Raw genomic sequence first — 16,882 nt, 5'->3', positions numbered from 1 at the left:
CTTGTATCTCTCACCTACATCCCACCCCATGCCACCCATCTAGGTGCAAACAAGTCTAATTTCACCTATTTTAACATCCTGTAGGGCACCCCACTCCAGTACTCTTGCCTGGAGAATCCCATGGACGGAGGAGCCTGGTGGGCTGCAGTCCATGGGGTCGCTAAGAGTCGGACACGACTGAGCAACTTCACTTTCACTTTTCACTTTCATGCATTGGAGAAGGAAATGGCAACCCACTCCAGTGTTCTTGCCTGGAGAATCCCAGGGACAGGGGAGCCTGGTGGGCTGCCGTCTATGGGGTCACACAGAATTGGACACAACTGAAGCAACTTAGCAGCAGCAGCAGGTCATCTTTTCTAAAGAAAAGGAGACCCTCTACCCACGTTCAGAAAGCTTGAGACAAATCTGAACTTGAAAGAGATGAATTAGAAGGAAAATATTTCCATTTCCAAGGATCCCAGGGAGGCCTCTCCTGCTACCTTCCTGCATAGGCCACGCTGTCTGAGGATCAGAGCCAAGGCAATGGAAAGAGCTGGATTGGGATTCTTGGTTTGGTTCTGCCTGCTGAACCCTCCTCAGGGTTCTCATCGATCAAATGGGCTGACAGTTGGGGTCCTCCAACTTCACACTGCAACTACAGCAGAGCTTGGGGTTCAGAGGTTATCCTGTGCTCTCTGCATGAAAGGCATTACTTGAATAGGAGTTGGAGGCCCCTGATTTAAAGCCAAATGGCCAGAAGCCACCAAACACCTAGACTGGTGAGAAAGGTCTGACATCTCCTTCGCGTTTTCCTGTGGTTCTCTCCTAACCACAATTTATCCAACAGGCGCACATGAGACCTATCACCTACAGTCTGGCGGGAGCCCAAATGCTTTTACTACACACTCTAGCTCTGATTTTGAGAGTAATCCTGATTGCACAGAGAGACCTGGAAGCCAAAAATGAGGCCCAGAAAGGGCAAGCACCTTGCTTCGGGTCACACAGCAATGCAAGGACAAAGTGGACTGGCAGCAGGCTTCAGGTCCATCCTGGTAAGTGGGAGTAGCTCGATAGCAGGGAACAGACTCTGCTCACCCTACTCTTCACTATCCTTGCCCTTCTGTCTCACCAGAAACCTCAACAGTAGGAAAAGGATTGAATTTATATAGAATCTACATTCTTCCTTCATTTTCTTCTCTAAACACCACAAGCCACTTCTCCGTATTTACTATTCCCTGGCCCCATTTCCCGATTCCTTATGTGCTAACCTTAAACTTCAGAAACTCCTTACAGTTTCCCAAAAAGTCCTGCCATTCCTCTCTGCCTGTATACAAGGTGCTTTCTTGACCCGGAATTGTGTTACCTCCTTAGTCCACGTGGTAAACTTCTATTCATCTTTCAAAGCCCACCTCAAACAGTCCCTTCTTCTAACAATGCTTTGCCTGATGCTTCCTTATTCTTCCTAGAGAGGGCTGATCACTCCCTGATGTGCTGAGATTACACATAGATTTTGGAACTCTCAAACGAGTTCCTTTGAACTGTGATTTGACCTGAGGCCAAGAACCAAGTGGCAAGACTTACTGAACTGAAAGTATGGAGCTGGTGCCCCCTCTCCCACCTCTGCCCTACCCCGCTTATTACCTGCAATGCTTGCACTTCACTCCAAACATCATGCTCTTCTGGCACACGTGGCAGACCTGCGACAGCCAGGACTTGGTGGAGAACCTGTAGGGTGGACATGTGAAAATGCTCAGAGGGGCCAGGATGGAGACGCATCCCCACCAAGCCACAGGGAAACCAGAAAAACTGGCTCCACCCCAGACACCCGGGCGCCCTCTCAAGTGGAGGGCAGGGACATCCAGGACCCCTGCTTTCCTCAGGCCTTCAGATTTCTCGGCCACAAAGTCTTCATTGCCAAAGCTGATCTGGTCACTGATGCCAGCTCTCTGGCAGACAAATTGGCAAAAGCAATCAAAATTACAAGTGCACCCATGGAGCACTTCCAGTCCCAGGAATCCATCCAACAGACACTCCCGCGGGTGTCAAATGATGCACTGACAGGGTACTCACTGCAGCATGTTTGTGGCAGAAGAGACTAGAAACAAGCTATGTTGTTTGTATAGGTGTACAGGTGACTGACTGTATAAAGTATGGTCCATGCACACAACTGAGCACCAAACAGTCGGAAAATAAAGTAAGGAAGCTCTTTTTATGCAAACGGGGCATGATCACTAAATTACACTGTCAGTGAAAAAAGGAAGGTACAACGCTACATGACTCCATTTATTTGAAGTTCAAGTACAGGGAAATCTTATCTATGATGACAGAAGGGAATAGCATCTCTGGAAGGTAGCACTATGGACTAAGAAGAGCCAAAGAGAACTTCTGGGGTGGGGATGTTCTGAATCTTCGTATGGGTGGTATACGTGGGTGTACACATATGTTAAGCATTTGTGTACTTAGCTCCATATAAATTACGCCTCAATTTTAAAAGAAAAAAGCAAAGTATAGGACAGTGTGTATAATATATGCAATATTTTTGTGAAAATAAAAAGGGAGGTGGAAGAATTTACATATGTATTTGATTGTACAAAAGTATCTCCAGGGGACACATAGAAGACGGCCAAGATTGCCCGTGGTGGGGGTTGGGGGGGTGATGACAGCAGCGGGAGGGGACTTTTCTCATAAATACACATCCTCTGGAGGTTTGCATTATAAATGCATTTCAATCCAAACTCAATGTTTTAACAATCCACAAAAGATATACTGAAAAGAAGGGTGGGGATGGAGTGGGTGGTGGCCTCCCAGAGAAAAAGTCCAAGGTCTGTGCACAGGATGGGGAGCCTCAGAGCAGAAAGAACTCACAGTTTTGGAGGACTAGATTTTTAAAAGCATAGGATATCATAGAAACGACAGAACAAATAGCAACAGGACTTGGGGAAGTTTGTAACGTATCCACAAACATTAGCTCACTCCTGGGAGTGACCACCCCAGGAAGTTTGGCAGGTCAGGGATTCTTAGCACATAGGCAAGCAAACCAGCTCAGAAAGCTTAGGTGACTTTCCCAAGGCCACACGGTTGGGCTGCTGTGCAGCGGGGGCAGAGCCCAGGTCTCTGAACTCAGAGCACGGCTCTGTAAGAGAGAGCACGGGGATGGAAAATGAGGGAAAGAGCCTGGGCTTTGGGGTCAGACCACACCGGGTTTGAATCCTGACAACTGCTGGCTGTGGGATGGGTCCAAGTCTTTGCAAATGAGGCCGACACTCTCCCCTCACAGGGCTTGAGGAGAATCACGTGTGCCGTGTAATGTGCAGGGCCTGGACTGTGGGCGTGAACGTCGCTGCTTCTACGAGCCAAGATGGGAGCCTCCAGGCCTAGGAGAAAGGCAGCCACCCCCTTGGAATGACTTTTTTTTAATATTAATTCATGTATTTATCTGGCCGTGTCGGGTCCTCATTGCATCGTTCGGATCTTTCGTTGCAGCACAGACTCTCTCAAGTGGCTTTAGCAGTTTCAGGCTTAGTTGCCCCACGGAATGTGGGGTCTCAGTTCCCCAGCCAGGGATTGAACCCATGTCCGCTGCATTGCAAGGTAGATTCTTGCCACTGGGCCACCAGGGAGTCCCTGGAATGCCTTTTAAGGAGCTCTGATTCGGCCTCTCTGGGATCCACACAGTCTCTCTGGCCTTTAATCTCCTGTCAACAAGGGGGTTAAGCGAGCAGCTCAGTGGTACTCGAGATGGCCTCCACTAGAAAATCCCGAAAACAGGTTGAAATGAGAGTTGGGGGCTCGGCCAGAGAAGGGGCAGGCGCTAGGGAGGTTTGGGGGTGTGGAGTAAGCATCATAAAATATTTTTTCCCCTATGATTAGACCAAAATGCTTCAGAACTTCTTGCTGAGAGAGGCTTGGATCATGAATTTAAAAATCCAAGAGAGTGTGACCATGATGTCCCATACCCAAGACCAGAGCCTAGGTGGGCAGGGCCACTTGGAGATGCCAGACAGGATGGATGCTGCTGCCCAGGGTCTAGCCGGCACGGCCTCAAATACTCCGTGAGACCAGGTGCAGCCAAGACAAAAAGGAAACAGAGCAACCTGCTGATCCTGGTGTCTCTTACTTACCTAAGTCAGCCTGTCTCAGGCCAGAGCCAGGGGTTAAACACCAAGTGCTTCCCAGCATTGGATGCACGAGGCTCACACGCATGTCACCCCCTTTTATCCTCCCGACAGGACTGGCAGCAAGTTCCAATCACAGAGAGGGAAACTGAGGCTGGGAGGGGTTACTGGCAGGGAAGATGGCACTGGGTGTGCTTGAGGGAGGCCCTCAAGACCCTCACTCAAATGGCTTCTCCTGGTGCCAGGGACTCTCCTCCCCGAGCATCTTGGGGACGGGCATCTGGGCCCTGCCAAGGCTTGGGACAGAAGTGCCTGGGCGCCAGCCAACGGTTTTAAGAATGTCTCAGTGGCCATGAGACCTCAGGCAAACTATTCAACCCCTCAGAGCCAAGCCTGTCTCATGGGGCGAGGATTCGGGGCTGGCCTTCCGCACAGGCCAGAGTTCAGCACACACTCCAGGGAAACCAAAGGCCCTGGCAAGTTGCAAGGCTCTTGATGAGCATGCCCAGCCATGTTCACAACTTGTTTAATGGGGTGGCCAGAGGGCGGGGATCCCAAAGGACTGTACTGCTGGCCGTCAGTGGGGAGACAAGATGCTGCTCAGACCTGCTGTTGGCAGCACACACCAGCCTCATGAGCATTGAGGCTGAGGCCTCTGCGTGGTCCATGTCATGGGCCCTCACCAGCCACACAGCTGCATAAGCATCAGTCTCCGGAAGTTGCTAGAATCCTGACTGGCAAGCCAAGCACCTTACAGATGGAACCTGGTGTTTCATCAAGCTCCAGGGGGCTCTGATGTGTGGCCAGTTATGTCCATGGAAGTGATGTCATGCCGGACCCAGGGCGATGCTCTCAGCTCCGTTTCTCCTGGGACCTGTGTTTTCCCTCAGCAGAGGGAGGAGACTTGAGGAGGGGCAGGGGAGGGCCAGCAAGTCCAAAAGGGCTGCTGGTGACAGGCAAGGGCTCCAGGCGGGTGCCATGTCCACAGAGGAATGGACAGACAGACCACAGAATGGACTGACAGACACACAAAGAGCCCTGAGAGACAGGGTCAGGACAGAGCTCCAGCGATGCAGAGTGACCCCCCAGCGGGGCTCAGCCTACACAGGTCCCAGCCCAGCTCTGTGCCTCCTCCCCACCCCAGCCCGGCCAGGCCTACCTGTGTGTCACAGAGAGCCCGATGTCCCTTCGTACCATCTGCGGGGATCCGTGAGGGAGATCTGCAGGGAGAGAGGCCAGGTCGGCAGGCTGAGGGGTCCTTCCTACCTGGACGGAGTGTACCTGGGACCTGCTGTCTCAGAGATCACAGGCTGGGGGGTGGGGTGGAGACCAACCACATGGTTGGGGGGTGGGCGGGGCAAAACCAACTACATGGCAGAGGGCCATTTTCCTGAGCCTGCCTCTAATCAACACAGGGATGGCCAGGCGAGACCAAAGCGGGGCCAGTGCGGTTACCCCCATCCCCCAACAGATGCTACCACCTAGCCTCTGCAGACAGTTCAGAAATAGCCCCTGGGAGATTTCTAGCTTTGGGGGAAGACAGGCTTGTGAGGCAGAAGGCAAAGCCAAGGTGAGGACAGCAGCTCAACTCCCCCCACCTCCTGCACATCCTCGTGGAGGCAGCCACAGGTCACCAAGGTAGAAGGTGCCTGACCCTTGGCGGAGGAGGTGAGGCTGGTGGCCATGCAGCACACCCAGCTCTCCAGGCAGAAGCACTTTGGGTATTTTGCTCTGACAGCCACCACTGCCGGATCCCAGCAGGTAGAGAGAAGATGAGGTGAAGCTTCACCCGTTCCCATGTGACCCAGACCCAGCCAGGCACTCAGTCTGAGCCTCAGGGGAAGTCTCAGGCCTTGAGCTTTGCCTGCTTTCCAAGAGGGCACCCTGGCCTCTCTCTCCAGCCCTGGCTTCCTTATATGAATGGGCATCCCTGGGGTTGGTGGTATAATAGGTTGGGCAGTAGAGGAGCAGCTGGAAGCAATCTGTCATCCACTGGCAGCCCATATGTCTAACTCCCTCTCCCCTCCTTCACCAGAGAGACCCCCATTCCTCCCCACCCCACCTTCTGCCCATACTCAATACTGCCTATCTCCTCCTAGAGCAGGGTTTCTCAAAGGAGCCCATGGATGTGCTGCAGGGGGTCTGGGACTCCTCTGGACTGGTAAGCAGATGATGTAGGGCAGGGGTCCCCAATCCCTGGGCTGTGGACTGGTACTGGTCTGTGGCCTGTTAGGAGCCAGGCCACACAGCAGAAGGCGAGTGACAGATGAGACAGCAAAGCTTCATCTGCCACTCCCCATTGTTTGCATTATCACTGCCTGAACCATTCCCCTGCCCACCCCCATGCCACCACCGTCCATGGGAAAACTGTCTTCCAGGAAACCAGTCCTTGTGCCAAAAAGGCTGGAGATGGTTGATGATTTTCCTTAGCAAGAAGGTCTAGATTTTTATCCAATTATCAAAGAGATCTGTGACTCAGAAAGGTCGGGAACACAGTACTCTAGAGATCTGTGGCCATCTCCACCCCATGCTGGCCTGGCACACAGCTGGTGCTCAATAAGTGGTGGTTCACTTAAAGCTGTGTACCAGATACCCAACCACAAGAGAAGGGCATGATGGAGGTACTGACTTTCCTCCTACAACAAGGGGAGTTTGATGGGGACCTCCGCCACCTGCTGATGACTGAACTCACAATCTCTCCAGCGCATCTGCCATGGGGCTGACTCCTCCCAACTCCTTTGTCTGGGGGTGGGGTGGGTCCGGGTGGGGCACCCCACCCCAGTCAGTAGCCAAGGCCATGAAAGCATATGGATCTAAAAGGGCTTAGGCTACCCGACTAGGAGAAACAGACAGTGGGAAAATGAAATTTTAACCATCTATCTCTGAAGACAATCTGTGGTTGATTAGTAATGTCCGCCACAGGCCTAGGCTAGGACAGAGGTGAGATGAGGTGGTCCCTGATCCTGAAGACAACCTACAATTGATTAGTAATGTCTGCCATAGGTCTGGGATAGGACAGAGGTGAGATGAAGCTGTCTCTGATCCTGAAGACACCCTACAACTGATTACTAATGTCTGCCACAGGCCTGGGATAGGAAGGATATGAGATGATGCTATCCCTGATGGAGGTAAAACACTGGTCCTGAAGGCCTCGTCCCACCTTCCCGGCAAACTGGGGAAGCAGCCTCACTGTTGTGGTCCCTGCATCACTATAGCAACCAGGAAGATGGATGTCCTAGGGATGCAGATGCTGGATTCTCCTCCAAGGCTCTGTGAGGGGTCTTGGGAGTTTTCCACCTGTGCCCTGGGGACAGGGAAGGGCAGTCTCCCTCCTTCCTTGTCCTATACCTCCCTGGTGGTCCTGCATTCAGATCCATTTTGGCAAAGTCACTGTTACCCCATTCCACATCTCTCAGACCCTGCTGACAGCCTCTTCATTCTAGCCAGTATAGGATAGTACAAAAACAAGCTGCTACTTTGCTCAGGCAAAAACCAGATGCCTCTGCATCTCCACAGATACAATTATTAAAGCAGACCCCAGAGGCTGTTTCCCTCTGCTTTGACTCTGGAGAGAGAGGCCCTGCAGCACAGCCACGTACGAGAATCAACTCTCAACCCAGTGGTGGAAAAGGGACTCTGAGCTTGCCTGGGCATCCTTACCATCCCCCTCCAAGGGGACATCCACACCCGCTGATCTCTCAGGCCTCATTCAGAGCGGACCACATTCCTGCCTCCAGGGATGTCCCTCTCCTGAACAGGGTGGAGGGTCCCAAGACGTCAGCTGGACTTTGCAGATGGCTACCGTCCATCTACACTGGACATAAGGAACCTCTCTCCCAGGAGCACGGCATCACCACGGCAGCCCAGCAGGTAAACAACTCCTGCCAGAGGTCACCTGCGGGGGTGGCAAGGTGCAAGTGGGGCCCACCACAGAGCTGCCCACAGACGGTGACATTCTCACAGTGCCTGCTTCTCAGGGCAGCTGTGGGCTGGGCTGAACCAGCTTATCATCTGAAGGTTCCCTGTCCTAAGAGCTACTTCCTGAGGCGGAGCCCAGCATCTCTGCTTCTGGACCACAGAAAGGCCAGAGGACTAAGAGAGGGTCGAAGAAATCCACCCCCGATGGGGACAGCGACAGAAACAGGACTCCCGGGTGGCAGAGGGGATGAAAATGAATCACTCTTACCAAACCTGGAGGAGACAAAAAAGAGAGAAAGCGGGATTATGTCACCGTGCTGGCCTGGTGTCCCCAGGAACATCAGTCCTTGGGCAGGAGCGGATACAGTGCTTGGATGAGGACTTTGAGCCCCTGCGTGGGGCCGGGCTGGCTGAGTGACTGGAGAATTTCCTCAACGACAAGGGCTAGAGGTGGCCCCCTCCCAACTCCTCACTGGACAATGGAGCCATACACTGTGCTTTAATACATTAGATTTCCTAGCCCTTGCCAGCTACCTGCATTGTAATTAGAGTTCATTCTTTTTCACAGCTGAGGAAACAGGCTCACAGTCTCCCAAGATCATATGCCAGTAGGTGGAGGAGCCCTGCCCAAATCCCTGGGAGGAGGGGTGCTCGGACCAAGCAGGGGGGCGGCTCAGGGAGCCAGAGAAGAAGTGGCTGGGGCAGAAGGCAAGGAGGACAGTTGTAAGAGCAGAGGGGCAGCCCCCAAGCAGGGCCTGAGCAACATCTCCTGGGGGTGCCGCTGTCCCAGGGACGAAGACAGCTGGGAGCCCAGGGCGCTCAGTCCAGCCTCAGGGCTCATCGAGGGCAGCAGGGTGGCCTGAGTACTCATGTCGGTGTCAGCTTTGGTCTTTGTGGGATTCTGACTCAGAATCCCAGGGCGCAAGGCCCAGCTCACCAGCAGCGGGATCCAAGGAAGTGGTGTCATCTGCCTGAGTCTCTGTTCTCCACCCAGAGCCCCCCTGACTCTTTTCAGGAAAAAAAAAAAAATGAGGAAGAGAGGCACTGGGCTTTGCCCACTGAGACGCCCTCTGAATGACCCATGTCCATGTGTCCACATGGCTGTTATCACTGTGCTTCAGAGAGAAGAAGATCCGGGGGGGGGGGGGTGGGGGATGGAAGGCTCAGCCCCTTTTGGGGGTCAGGGAGGAGGGAAGCCCCAGGCCCCAGCAGGACAGTCTGATCGGGAGTGGTAGGTAGGTCACAGCTAGATTTCTTTCCTTGGGTGACATATACTCAGAATCATCAAAGTTGTCCAAGGTCTATCCCACAAGGGACCCAAGAGAGTCTGCCCTGGGGTGGGGGAACAAGCCCACTTGAGACCCAAAACAACCATGTCAGGAGAGAGGCTGGGTTCCCAACCCTCAGAAGCACAAGAAGGTAAGAGGCACCCAAGGAAAACTATCCTATCCCTTCCCTTCCACAAGGGTATATAGACGAGGGTGAATTTTATAATAGAGTAGGACAAAGACCTAAATATCCATCAAGACGGGAGAAATTAAACTATACACTGGAAAGAGGCTTTAAAAAGTTTAAAAGATGAAATAGCTTGAATAATTATAGATATATACAAAACTGATAACCTGGTTGGTTCCTGAAAGGAAAAGGAAAAATGGTAGGGGACAACTTTAACCTCTACAAAGTTCTATGTGAGCAATCCTGGACCACGTGACTGTCACTAACTATTTAAAATACATAGATCAAGGGACTTCCCTAGTGGCCCAGTGGTTAACACTCTGCACTTTCAATGCAAGGGGTAAGGGTCCAATCCCTGCTCAGGGAACTAAGATCCCACATGTTGTGGCCATAAAATAACACACATAGATAATTTTTTTATAAATAAATACGAGAGTAAGGTAGTTCAAGATGAACTGATATTTAGTTCTCAGAAATAAAAGTAAGTTGAAAAAATAGGTTATAGCATAGAGTACATAGTATTTGATAATTATTAGCAGTTTCAGCAAGATATTCTAGTTCCCCCTTCTGGGCATATAGGAGGATGACATTTTTTGGTTCTTTTGTTTGGGTAGGGCCATAAATGGTGTGTAGAACTTTTGGGAAAGAGCATTTAATTGCTCAGTTGTAACATGTCAAGTTGTTTTTTTTTTTTTTCCTCTGTCACAGTGGGATGTTCTAGACAATGTTCTGGCCTTGAATCTGGAATGAGGCTGACCTGTGATGGACAGGTAGCATGAGCAAGAAATAAATCTCTGGTTATTTGAAGACCCAGAGACCTGGGGGGTATTTGTTATTGCAGCATAATCCAGTCTATTCTGACTGATACATAGTATCACTTCGAGTCTGTGTGTGTGTGTGTGTGTAAAAAGATATCTAATAGAATTCAGCCCAAACTGTTAAGGTATTATTGCTCAGCTGTACTATCTAAAGTGTTATTTTTTTTCTCTGCCACAGTGGGATGTTCTAGACAATGTTCTGGCCTGGAATCTGGAATGAGGCTGACCTGTGATGGACAGGAAGCATGAGCAAGAAATAAATCTTTGGTTATTTGAAGACCCAGAGACCTGGGGGTATTTGTTATTGCATCATAACCCAGTCTATTCTGACGTGTCCGTGTGTGTGTACGAAAAAAAGAAATCTAATAGAATTCAGCCTGAACAGTTCAGGTAGTCTGGGTAGTGGACTGAGAGATGGGGGCATCTTTCACTTTTTACGCTGTGGTTTCTATGTTGGCCAATTTTGTCCTTTAGAAATCGAGCCTATATTACCTTTACAGCGAGAAAACTGTAGTCAGAACTCCCAGTAGGTAGCAAATTCGGCACCTGCCTGGCAAGGACACTTACCTCATCGGGGAGACCTCGTCAATGCGGTTCCCCAGCTGAGACTCGTGGGACTTGCTGCGGGTGAGCGTGGGGAAGCTGGGCAGCAGTTGGAAGACCTTGCGGCTGGGCGGGGGCGGCGTCCTGGGCGGCTTCAGCTTGGTGTGCCGTCGGAGCTGGGGCGTGGTCGGCGGGGTGATGAAGCTGGGCAGGGCGCGGGGGGTCAACCGGCCACTGGCATGCAGGGAGATAAAGGGGTCCGACAGGCCCTCACCAGGGCCGGGGTTTGGGGAGTCCGAGGCGGGCAGAGCGGACACGGAGACGGAGCGTGGGCCCTGGGCACTGCTGCCCAGTCTGCCCAGCTGGGAGCTCCCCGGAGGCAAGGGCAGGCTGGCTGGCGAGAGGGTGTCTGCGGGAGGCCCGGAGCCACTTTCCCGCCGGGCATCAGATGAACTCCAGCCTGAGTCCTCTTTGTGCTCCCCGCCTGTGGGCCCAAGAGTCAAGGGAGTCACAGGTGAGGGGCCAGGGCCCACCCAAGAAGCACAGTCCCTCAGCGGAGGCTCCAGCTGCCAGCCGTCACCTATTTTATAAAGGCCACTCGAACACGCACGCTATCTGGCTGACTGTCAGGACACCAGTGCAGATACTACTATCCTCGACATATAAAGAAGAAAATGAGACCCAGAGAGGGACAGGGCAGGGCTCCCGCTGGCAGCTGTGTGGAAACCCACCCCCAAAGTGAGTGATCTCCAAGAGGGAAGTGGTGAGTGATCTCTACTAGTTAGGCTGTGTAGGGACCTCCCTGGTGGTCCAGAGGTTAGAACTCCGTGCTTCTAATGCAGGGGGTATGGCTTTGATCCCTGGTCCGGGAACTAAGATCCCATATGCCACTCGGCGTGGCCAAAAGTAAACAAATAAAAAGTAAAGATGCATATTTTTTTTTTCAAAGAGTTAGGCTGTAAAGGGATAACTCTCTTCTGAGAAAATTCAATCGTCAGGAAAAGGGGCTGCACGGACCTTTTGAAAGCAAACTGCCCTGGGAATTTGCTAGAAGAGAGACCCAGCAGCCACTTCCTTTTGAGAGAAGCCTCTGAGTGACTTTGGGCTGCTCCCACGGTGACCCTCTGTCTGAGGCTCCCAAGGCTTTGGGGCTCTGAGGGCTCCAAATCAATGACACGTCTGTCCATTCATGCGAGCACTCACTGGTATGCGGATGTTAGGGCATAAAAAGGCACGTCTGCGGTGCACAACGAGTCCAGTGAGAGTGAGGGACACTCAGTTTGGTGTGCTGTGTGCTGACACAGAGACGAATGGAGACTGAGGGGATACAGAGGAGGAGGCCCCTAAATAGCTTGAGGGTCAGGGGGCTTTCTAGAGGAGGTGGCACCTGGGCTGGGCCAGCTAAGGGAGAACTGGAAAAGGTGTACCAGGGAGAGGGAACAGCACGTGTGGGGAGCACAGGGCATCTTGCGGCAGCTACACAGAGTCCCACATGCCTTGAGAAGTCAGGACAAGCCAGGGAGAGGTGAGAGATGAAGCTGGAGGGTCAGTCCACTGGGGACCAGCTCCAGAGGGGCCTTAGATGTCTTGCCAAGGGCTTGAGGCTTGACCTTACAGGAGACGGGGAGATACTGAAGGGGTGGAGGCATGGAGAAAGGACGCCAGTCTACAGAGACCCTGTCATGGGAAGAGGACACCTCCCTCCTTGTATTTATCAATGAGTGGAAAGCACAGGAGGGGAGACTTTGACTCAAGACAAAATGAACTTCCACCCTGTAATTCTTCTACTTTGCGTCCCTCAATCCACCCAGCATGGCGAGGTTGATGAGATTCAGAGAGCCTATGTATACTGTCAAGTTCACACAGCAAAGTAAGCAGTGGGATGGGAACTGAGCCCTTGATCTCAACCACAGCCCCGGACCTCCTCCCTCAAAGCTACCAATTCTGAATAACCTGTAACGACATAGCCTTGGGAGGGAATGAGCTCTCTATCATCAAAGATGATAAAGCCCAGCCCACAGAGCCATCTATGAGGGATGGTGGAGTGATATTAACCTTCTCGATCCTTAGAGTTTGTCTATTCCATCCTCTCCTCAAATGCCCTTCCTTCTACCTCACTGCATGGTGACTTCCTATTCATGAATCAACTTGGATGAGTTAGTCTGTGTATTCCTTATGCTTGCTCCTTTAGAACTGTGGCCAAGACCTACACATGCATGCGTGTTCAGTTGCGCCCGACTCTTTGCAACCCTATGGACTGTAGCCCGCCAGGCTCCTCTGTCTATGGGATTTTCCAGGCAAGAATAATGGAGTGGATTGCCATTTCCTCCTCCAGGAGAACTTCCTGACCCAGGGCTTGAACTCAGCTCTCTTGCTTAGGCAGGCAGATTCTTTACCACTGAGCCACCTGGGAAGCCATGGCCAAGACCTACACTTGAACTTAAATACTGCTCTTGTTGAGGGGATAAAAGAATGAGTTCCATGGATCTATGTGCAAGTCTGCCACCAAAGGAACAAGCCCCCAATTCTTCAAATTGTCTATTTAATCACCATTGCTTTAGCCAGCTCAGGGATATGGCTCTGGTTTTGCACGTGGACACTAGTCAATTGGCAGTGGCTGCTTGACAATGACTCTGGAGTCACTAAGCAGGAAGAGCTCAGGGACTGACCAGTGATGTCTGCTATGGATGAAGGATGGGGAGGTTCAGCACGCATGAGCCTACCCTGTTCACTAGCCACAGGCATAAAGAAACATCCTTTATCACCTTTCTTAAGACCAGAGATGTGAACATTTGCCATCACCCCAAAGGCCTAATACTGAAAAATAGATACTAATATGTGCCAGGCTCTAGACTAAGTAGATGAATTTAACTCATGTAATCCTCCAACAATTCCATGAGAGGAAGTCTTGTTAGTATGTCCATTTTACACATAAGGAAACTAAGGCACACTGAGGTTCAGTAACTAGCCTGCCAGGAGCCATGAAGACTGAATGCAGGACCTGAGGGACAGGGCGATCACAGGTACCACCCAGCAGGTTCACTTGAAGTGTGGCCACTGCTGGGCAGGCCCATCCACCTGCCTGCACCCTGGACTTGGGTGTGGCAGGTCCCTCTTGGAGATGTAGGGCACCACAAACTAAGATGGAATGAGAAAGCACCTGGGAAGGACCCTCCGCCCAAGGCCTGCTCTGGGGCACTATGGGGAAAGCATCTTCTAAGGAAGAAACCTGAGAGCAAAGTCCAGCTCGGGTGTGGGATCCCAGACAACTCATCCAGAGCCTCTGTGCTTCAGCTACAAAGGGAACATATAGCAAGCGCTTCATATATTAGTGATCTTCTGATCCTGGCATTCAGGATGGACAGATAGCAGCCTTAACACACAGAGGTCACCACCACCCAGTGGCCAGAGCCTCCTCAACTCCTTACAACACAGGCATAAAGAGGGCGGACTGACAAGGTCCCCCAGATTCTCAGCTTGGGAGGCAAGTACTTTTGTTTGATGGTTGTCTGAAGGAGACTGACATGGCTAAATTAGTCATGCCGCTAATTTACCTCCAGGGGTTTACTTAGCACATCAGAAATATCTTTTCTCTTAATATAAAGAAAAAGACAGTGAAATGTGCTTGGGCAGCAAGGGCTGAGGCTCGAGTCACAGTTCTGCCACCCACTGCTGTGTGTCCTTGGGTAAGCCCCTTCCCCTCTCTGGGCTCAGTCTCCTTCTCCGTAAAATGCAGAGATAAGAATGCTAACTATGTCCCTGTCCTGTTTACTTCCTGGCACTTGCCAGAGGCCTGATGTGTTGAGGTTTTCCAAATCAAGTAAAACTCTGGACTCTGTGTTCAGAGGAAGACTTGATACAATGGGGCCAGGGAAGAAATTAAGCACCATCTTCTCTGGGGGAAAAAAAAAAATATCAAGCTGAATATAAACCTCAGAGCCTTTCTTAAGCTTCAGGCAGCTGGAGATAAGACAAGAAGCTCAGCTAATTAAAAAATGGAGCTAATTCCTTCATTAGGTTCATTTTAAAGGCTTATCTGTGTGGTCATGGGAGCACTAAGTCTGGGCATTTGAAGCTATTTCCAGGGAAAGATTGAGAAAGCCTGCAAATAAGTTCCTGAGGAACACTATTCATCATGCCAGGATTACACACTTCGCCTGGGGCAACCATGTCCATACTCACAGCTGAAACGTGTACAGTTTCTCTCCGCATGCTTGGCTCAGGCTGAGCCCACACCAGCGCATGCCTTCTGAGCACACAGCCCAGATGGGGATGGAGAGGCAGGGGGAGGGTGGGGAGAGGACTGGGCGGGGACGGGGGCTGGTGAGAAGGAAGCTAGGGAAGGGTCACAGAGCCCTACCTACAGAGGTGTTCCACAGAGGGGAAGTCATGCAGCCCCGCCCAGCAGACCAGCCTGGGGTTGGTAACAATGGCTAAAGCTTTACACTGGCCAGACCAGTGGGAGCTGGGAGCCTTCTGTCTCAGGGAGAGCCTCTGTTTCGAGTGGGGTCCATCACGTACTTTCTGAGCGTGGACTCCAGCCATTCCAAGCCGGCCCAGAGACCCTGGTCACACTGGCCCCACCCAGCCCCTCATCCACCCCAGCAAAAGCCCTGGTGCCCGGGGAACCAGGCCAGGCCTGGGAGAGAAATGCATCGTCCAGGCAGAGGGGGAGGGCAAGGCGGCCAACGGGACTGGCCCAACCTACCCAGGCCTGTCACCTTCCGCAGGCAGGTGAGGGCGTACTGCAGGCGGCCACACTCCTCGGCGCTGGCCCCGCAGCGCCGGAGCGTCTCCTTCACCTTGGCCTCGTTCATGTCCAGCAGGGCATCTAGCGTGAGCTCGCGGAGGATCTCCTAGGGAGGCACAAGACAGGCAGAGAACTGGGTGAGCAGTCATCCTCCTCGCAGCCAGGCCCAGCCTCCTGCTGAGTGGCAGGGGCCAGCTGCTGGGGCCGGCCTCCGACCCGCAGCCACCACTTGTCTGAGGACACCAGCAGCCAACCCCGGCCCCCACCTCCAGCATCCCAGAGACAGCAGCTGAAGCCGAGACGCCAGAACTTGGGGATGGGGGCTGGGGAGAAGAGAAGGAAAAAACCAGAAACGTTCTGATGAGAGCATGTTGCCCCTCTGGTCTCTTTATTTATTCCTCTGGACGGGAAAATGATGAATCATGACAACTTTGGAGAATGACAAGTACTTCAGATAAACACGGTTCTTTATAATTTTGCTATATCTGAATCAGACCAGATAGGATTCAAATAAAATTAGCTTCCAAGAAAAGGATTACAAAGAATTAACCCTCACCAGGATCTGTGTTTGGAGAAGGAAATGCAACCCACTCCTGTATTCTTGCCTGGGAAATTCCATGGACCAAAGAGCCTGGTGGGCTACCGTCCATAGGGTCGCGAAGAGTCAGGCAGGACTGAGTGACCGAACAACATCAGCAACAAAGATCTGTGTAGGTCTTTACTACCGGGCCTTATCTGATTCTCAGTTGGACTCTTCCAAGGTTTCAAGGTAGTGAAGAGAAGCGAGATGCTTGAAGCATATAAAAGACTCATTCAAACTCTGAAGATCGAGGGGGCCACATAGAGGGAACAAGATGGCCTCGGGGGACAGAGTGGCCCCCTGCTGTCCAGCAAGAAGGGAACCTTAGGTGTGAGGCTACAAAGAAGTGGATTCTGCCAACGAATGACCTAAAAATACTTGGATGTGATTTCTTCCCAAAGCTTCCGGGTAAGAGGCCCACCTGGATGACACCCTGACTTCACCCGGGCAAGATGCTAAGCAGGGAAGCTGGCTGAGTCCTCGGGGACTCTTCCATAAAGTCTTCCTTCTGCAGGACTGTGAGCTAACACATGCGGGATGGTGTAAGCAGCTAAGTTCGTGGTAATTTATTACACAGCAAAGAAAACGAACACAGGGACTTCCCTGGTGTTCCAGCAGTTAAGAATCCTCCTTGCAATGCAGGGGGACGTGGGTTCGATCCCTGGCTGGGGAACTAAGATCCCACATGCCCCAGCGAAGCCTGCATGCCACAACTAGAGAGTCC

General features: G+C 51.9%; 1 protein-coding gene and 1 non-coding gene across 6 annotated transcripts in view; both read right to left on the bottom strand.

Annotated features, from left to right (window-relative positions):
* KSR1 (kinase suppressor of ras 1) overlaps positions 1–16,882 on the bottom strand; it is a 161,864-nt gene that overhangs the window by 29,333 nt on the left and 115,649 nt on the right. For 3 of the 5 annotated variants that reach the window (XM_061390477.1, XM_061390478.1, XM_061390479.1), the window contains exons 3-7: positions 15,537–15,684; positions 10,853–11,312; positions 8,281–8,285; positions 5,254–5,314; positions 1,621–1,704 (exon numbers count right to left, since the gene is read on the bottom strand). In XM_061390477.1, coding sequence (XP_061246461.1) covers positions 1,621–1,704; positions 5,254–5,314; positions 8,281–8,285; positions 10,853–11,312; positions 15,537–15,684 — 758 coding nt within the window. Of the gene's footprint in view, positions 1–1,620; positions 1,705–5,253; positions 5,315–7,754; positions 8,129–8,280; positions 8,286–10,852; positions 11,313–15,536; positions 15,685–16,882 lie in introns of those variants that run through there. The other 2 variants (XM_061390475.1, XM_061390476.1) reach the window with 2 other exon arrangements.
* Positions 14,332–14,455, bottom strand: LOC133233139 (small nucleolar RNA SNORA19). The gene has a single exon (XR_009731616.1). It is a non-coding gene; the product is annotated as a small nucleolar RNA SNORA19 (small nucleolar RNA).

Source organism: Bos javanicus, chromosome 19, assembly GCF_032452875.1.
Source record: "Bos javanicus breed banteng chromosome 19, ARS-OSU_banteng_1.0, whole genome shotgun sequence".
NCBI lineage: Eukaryota > Metazoa > Chordata > Mammalia > Artiodactyla > Bovidae > Bos > Bos javanicus.
The sequence above is the reverse complement of the archived record's forward strand: the minus strand, read 5'-3'. Positions and strand labels throughout refer to the sequence as shown.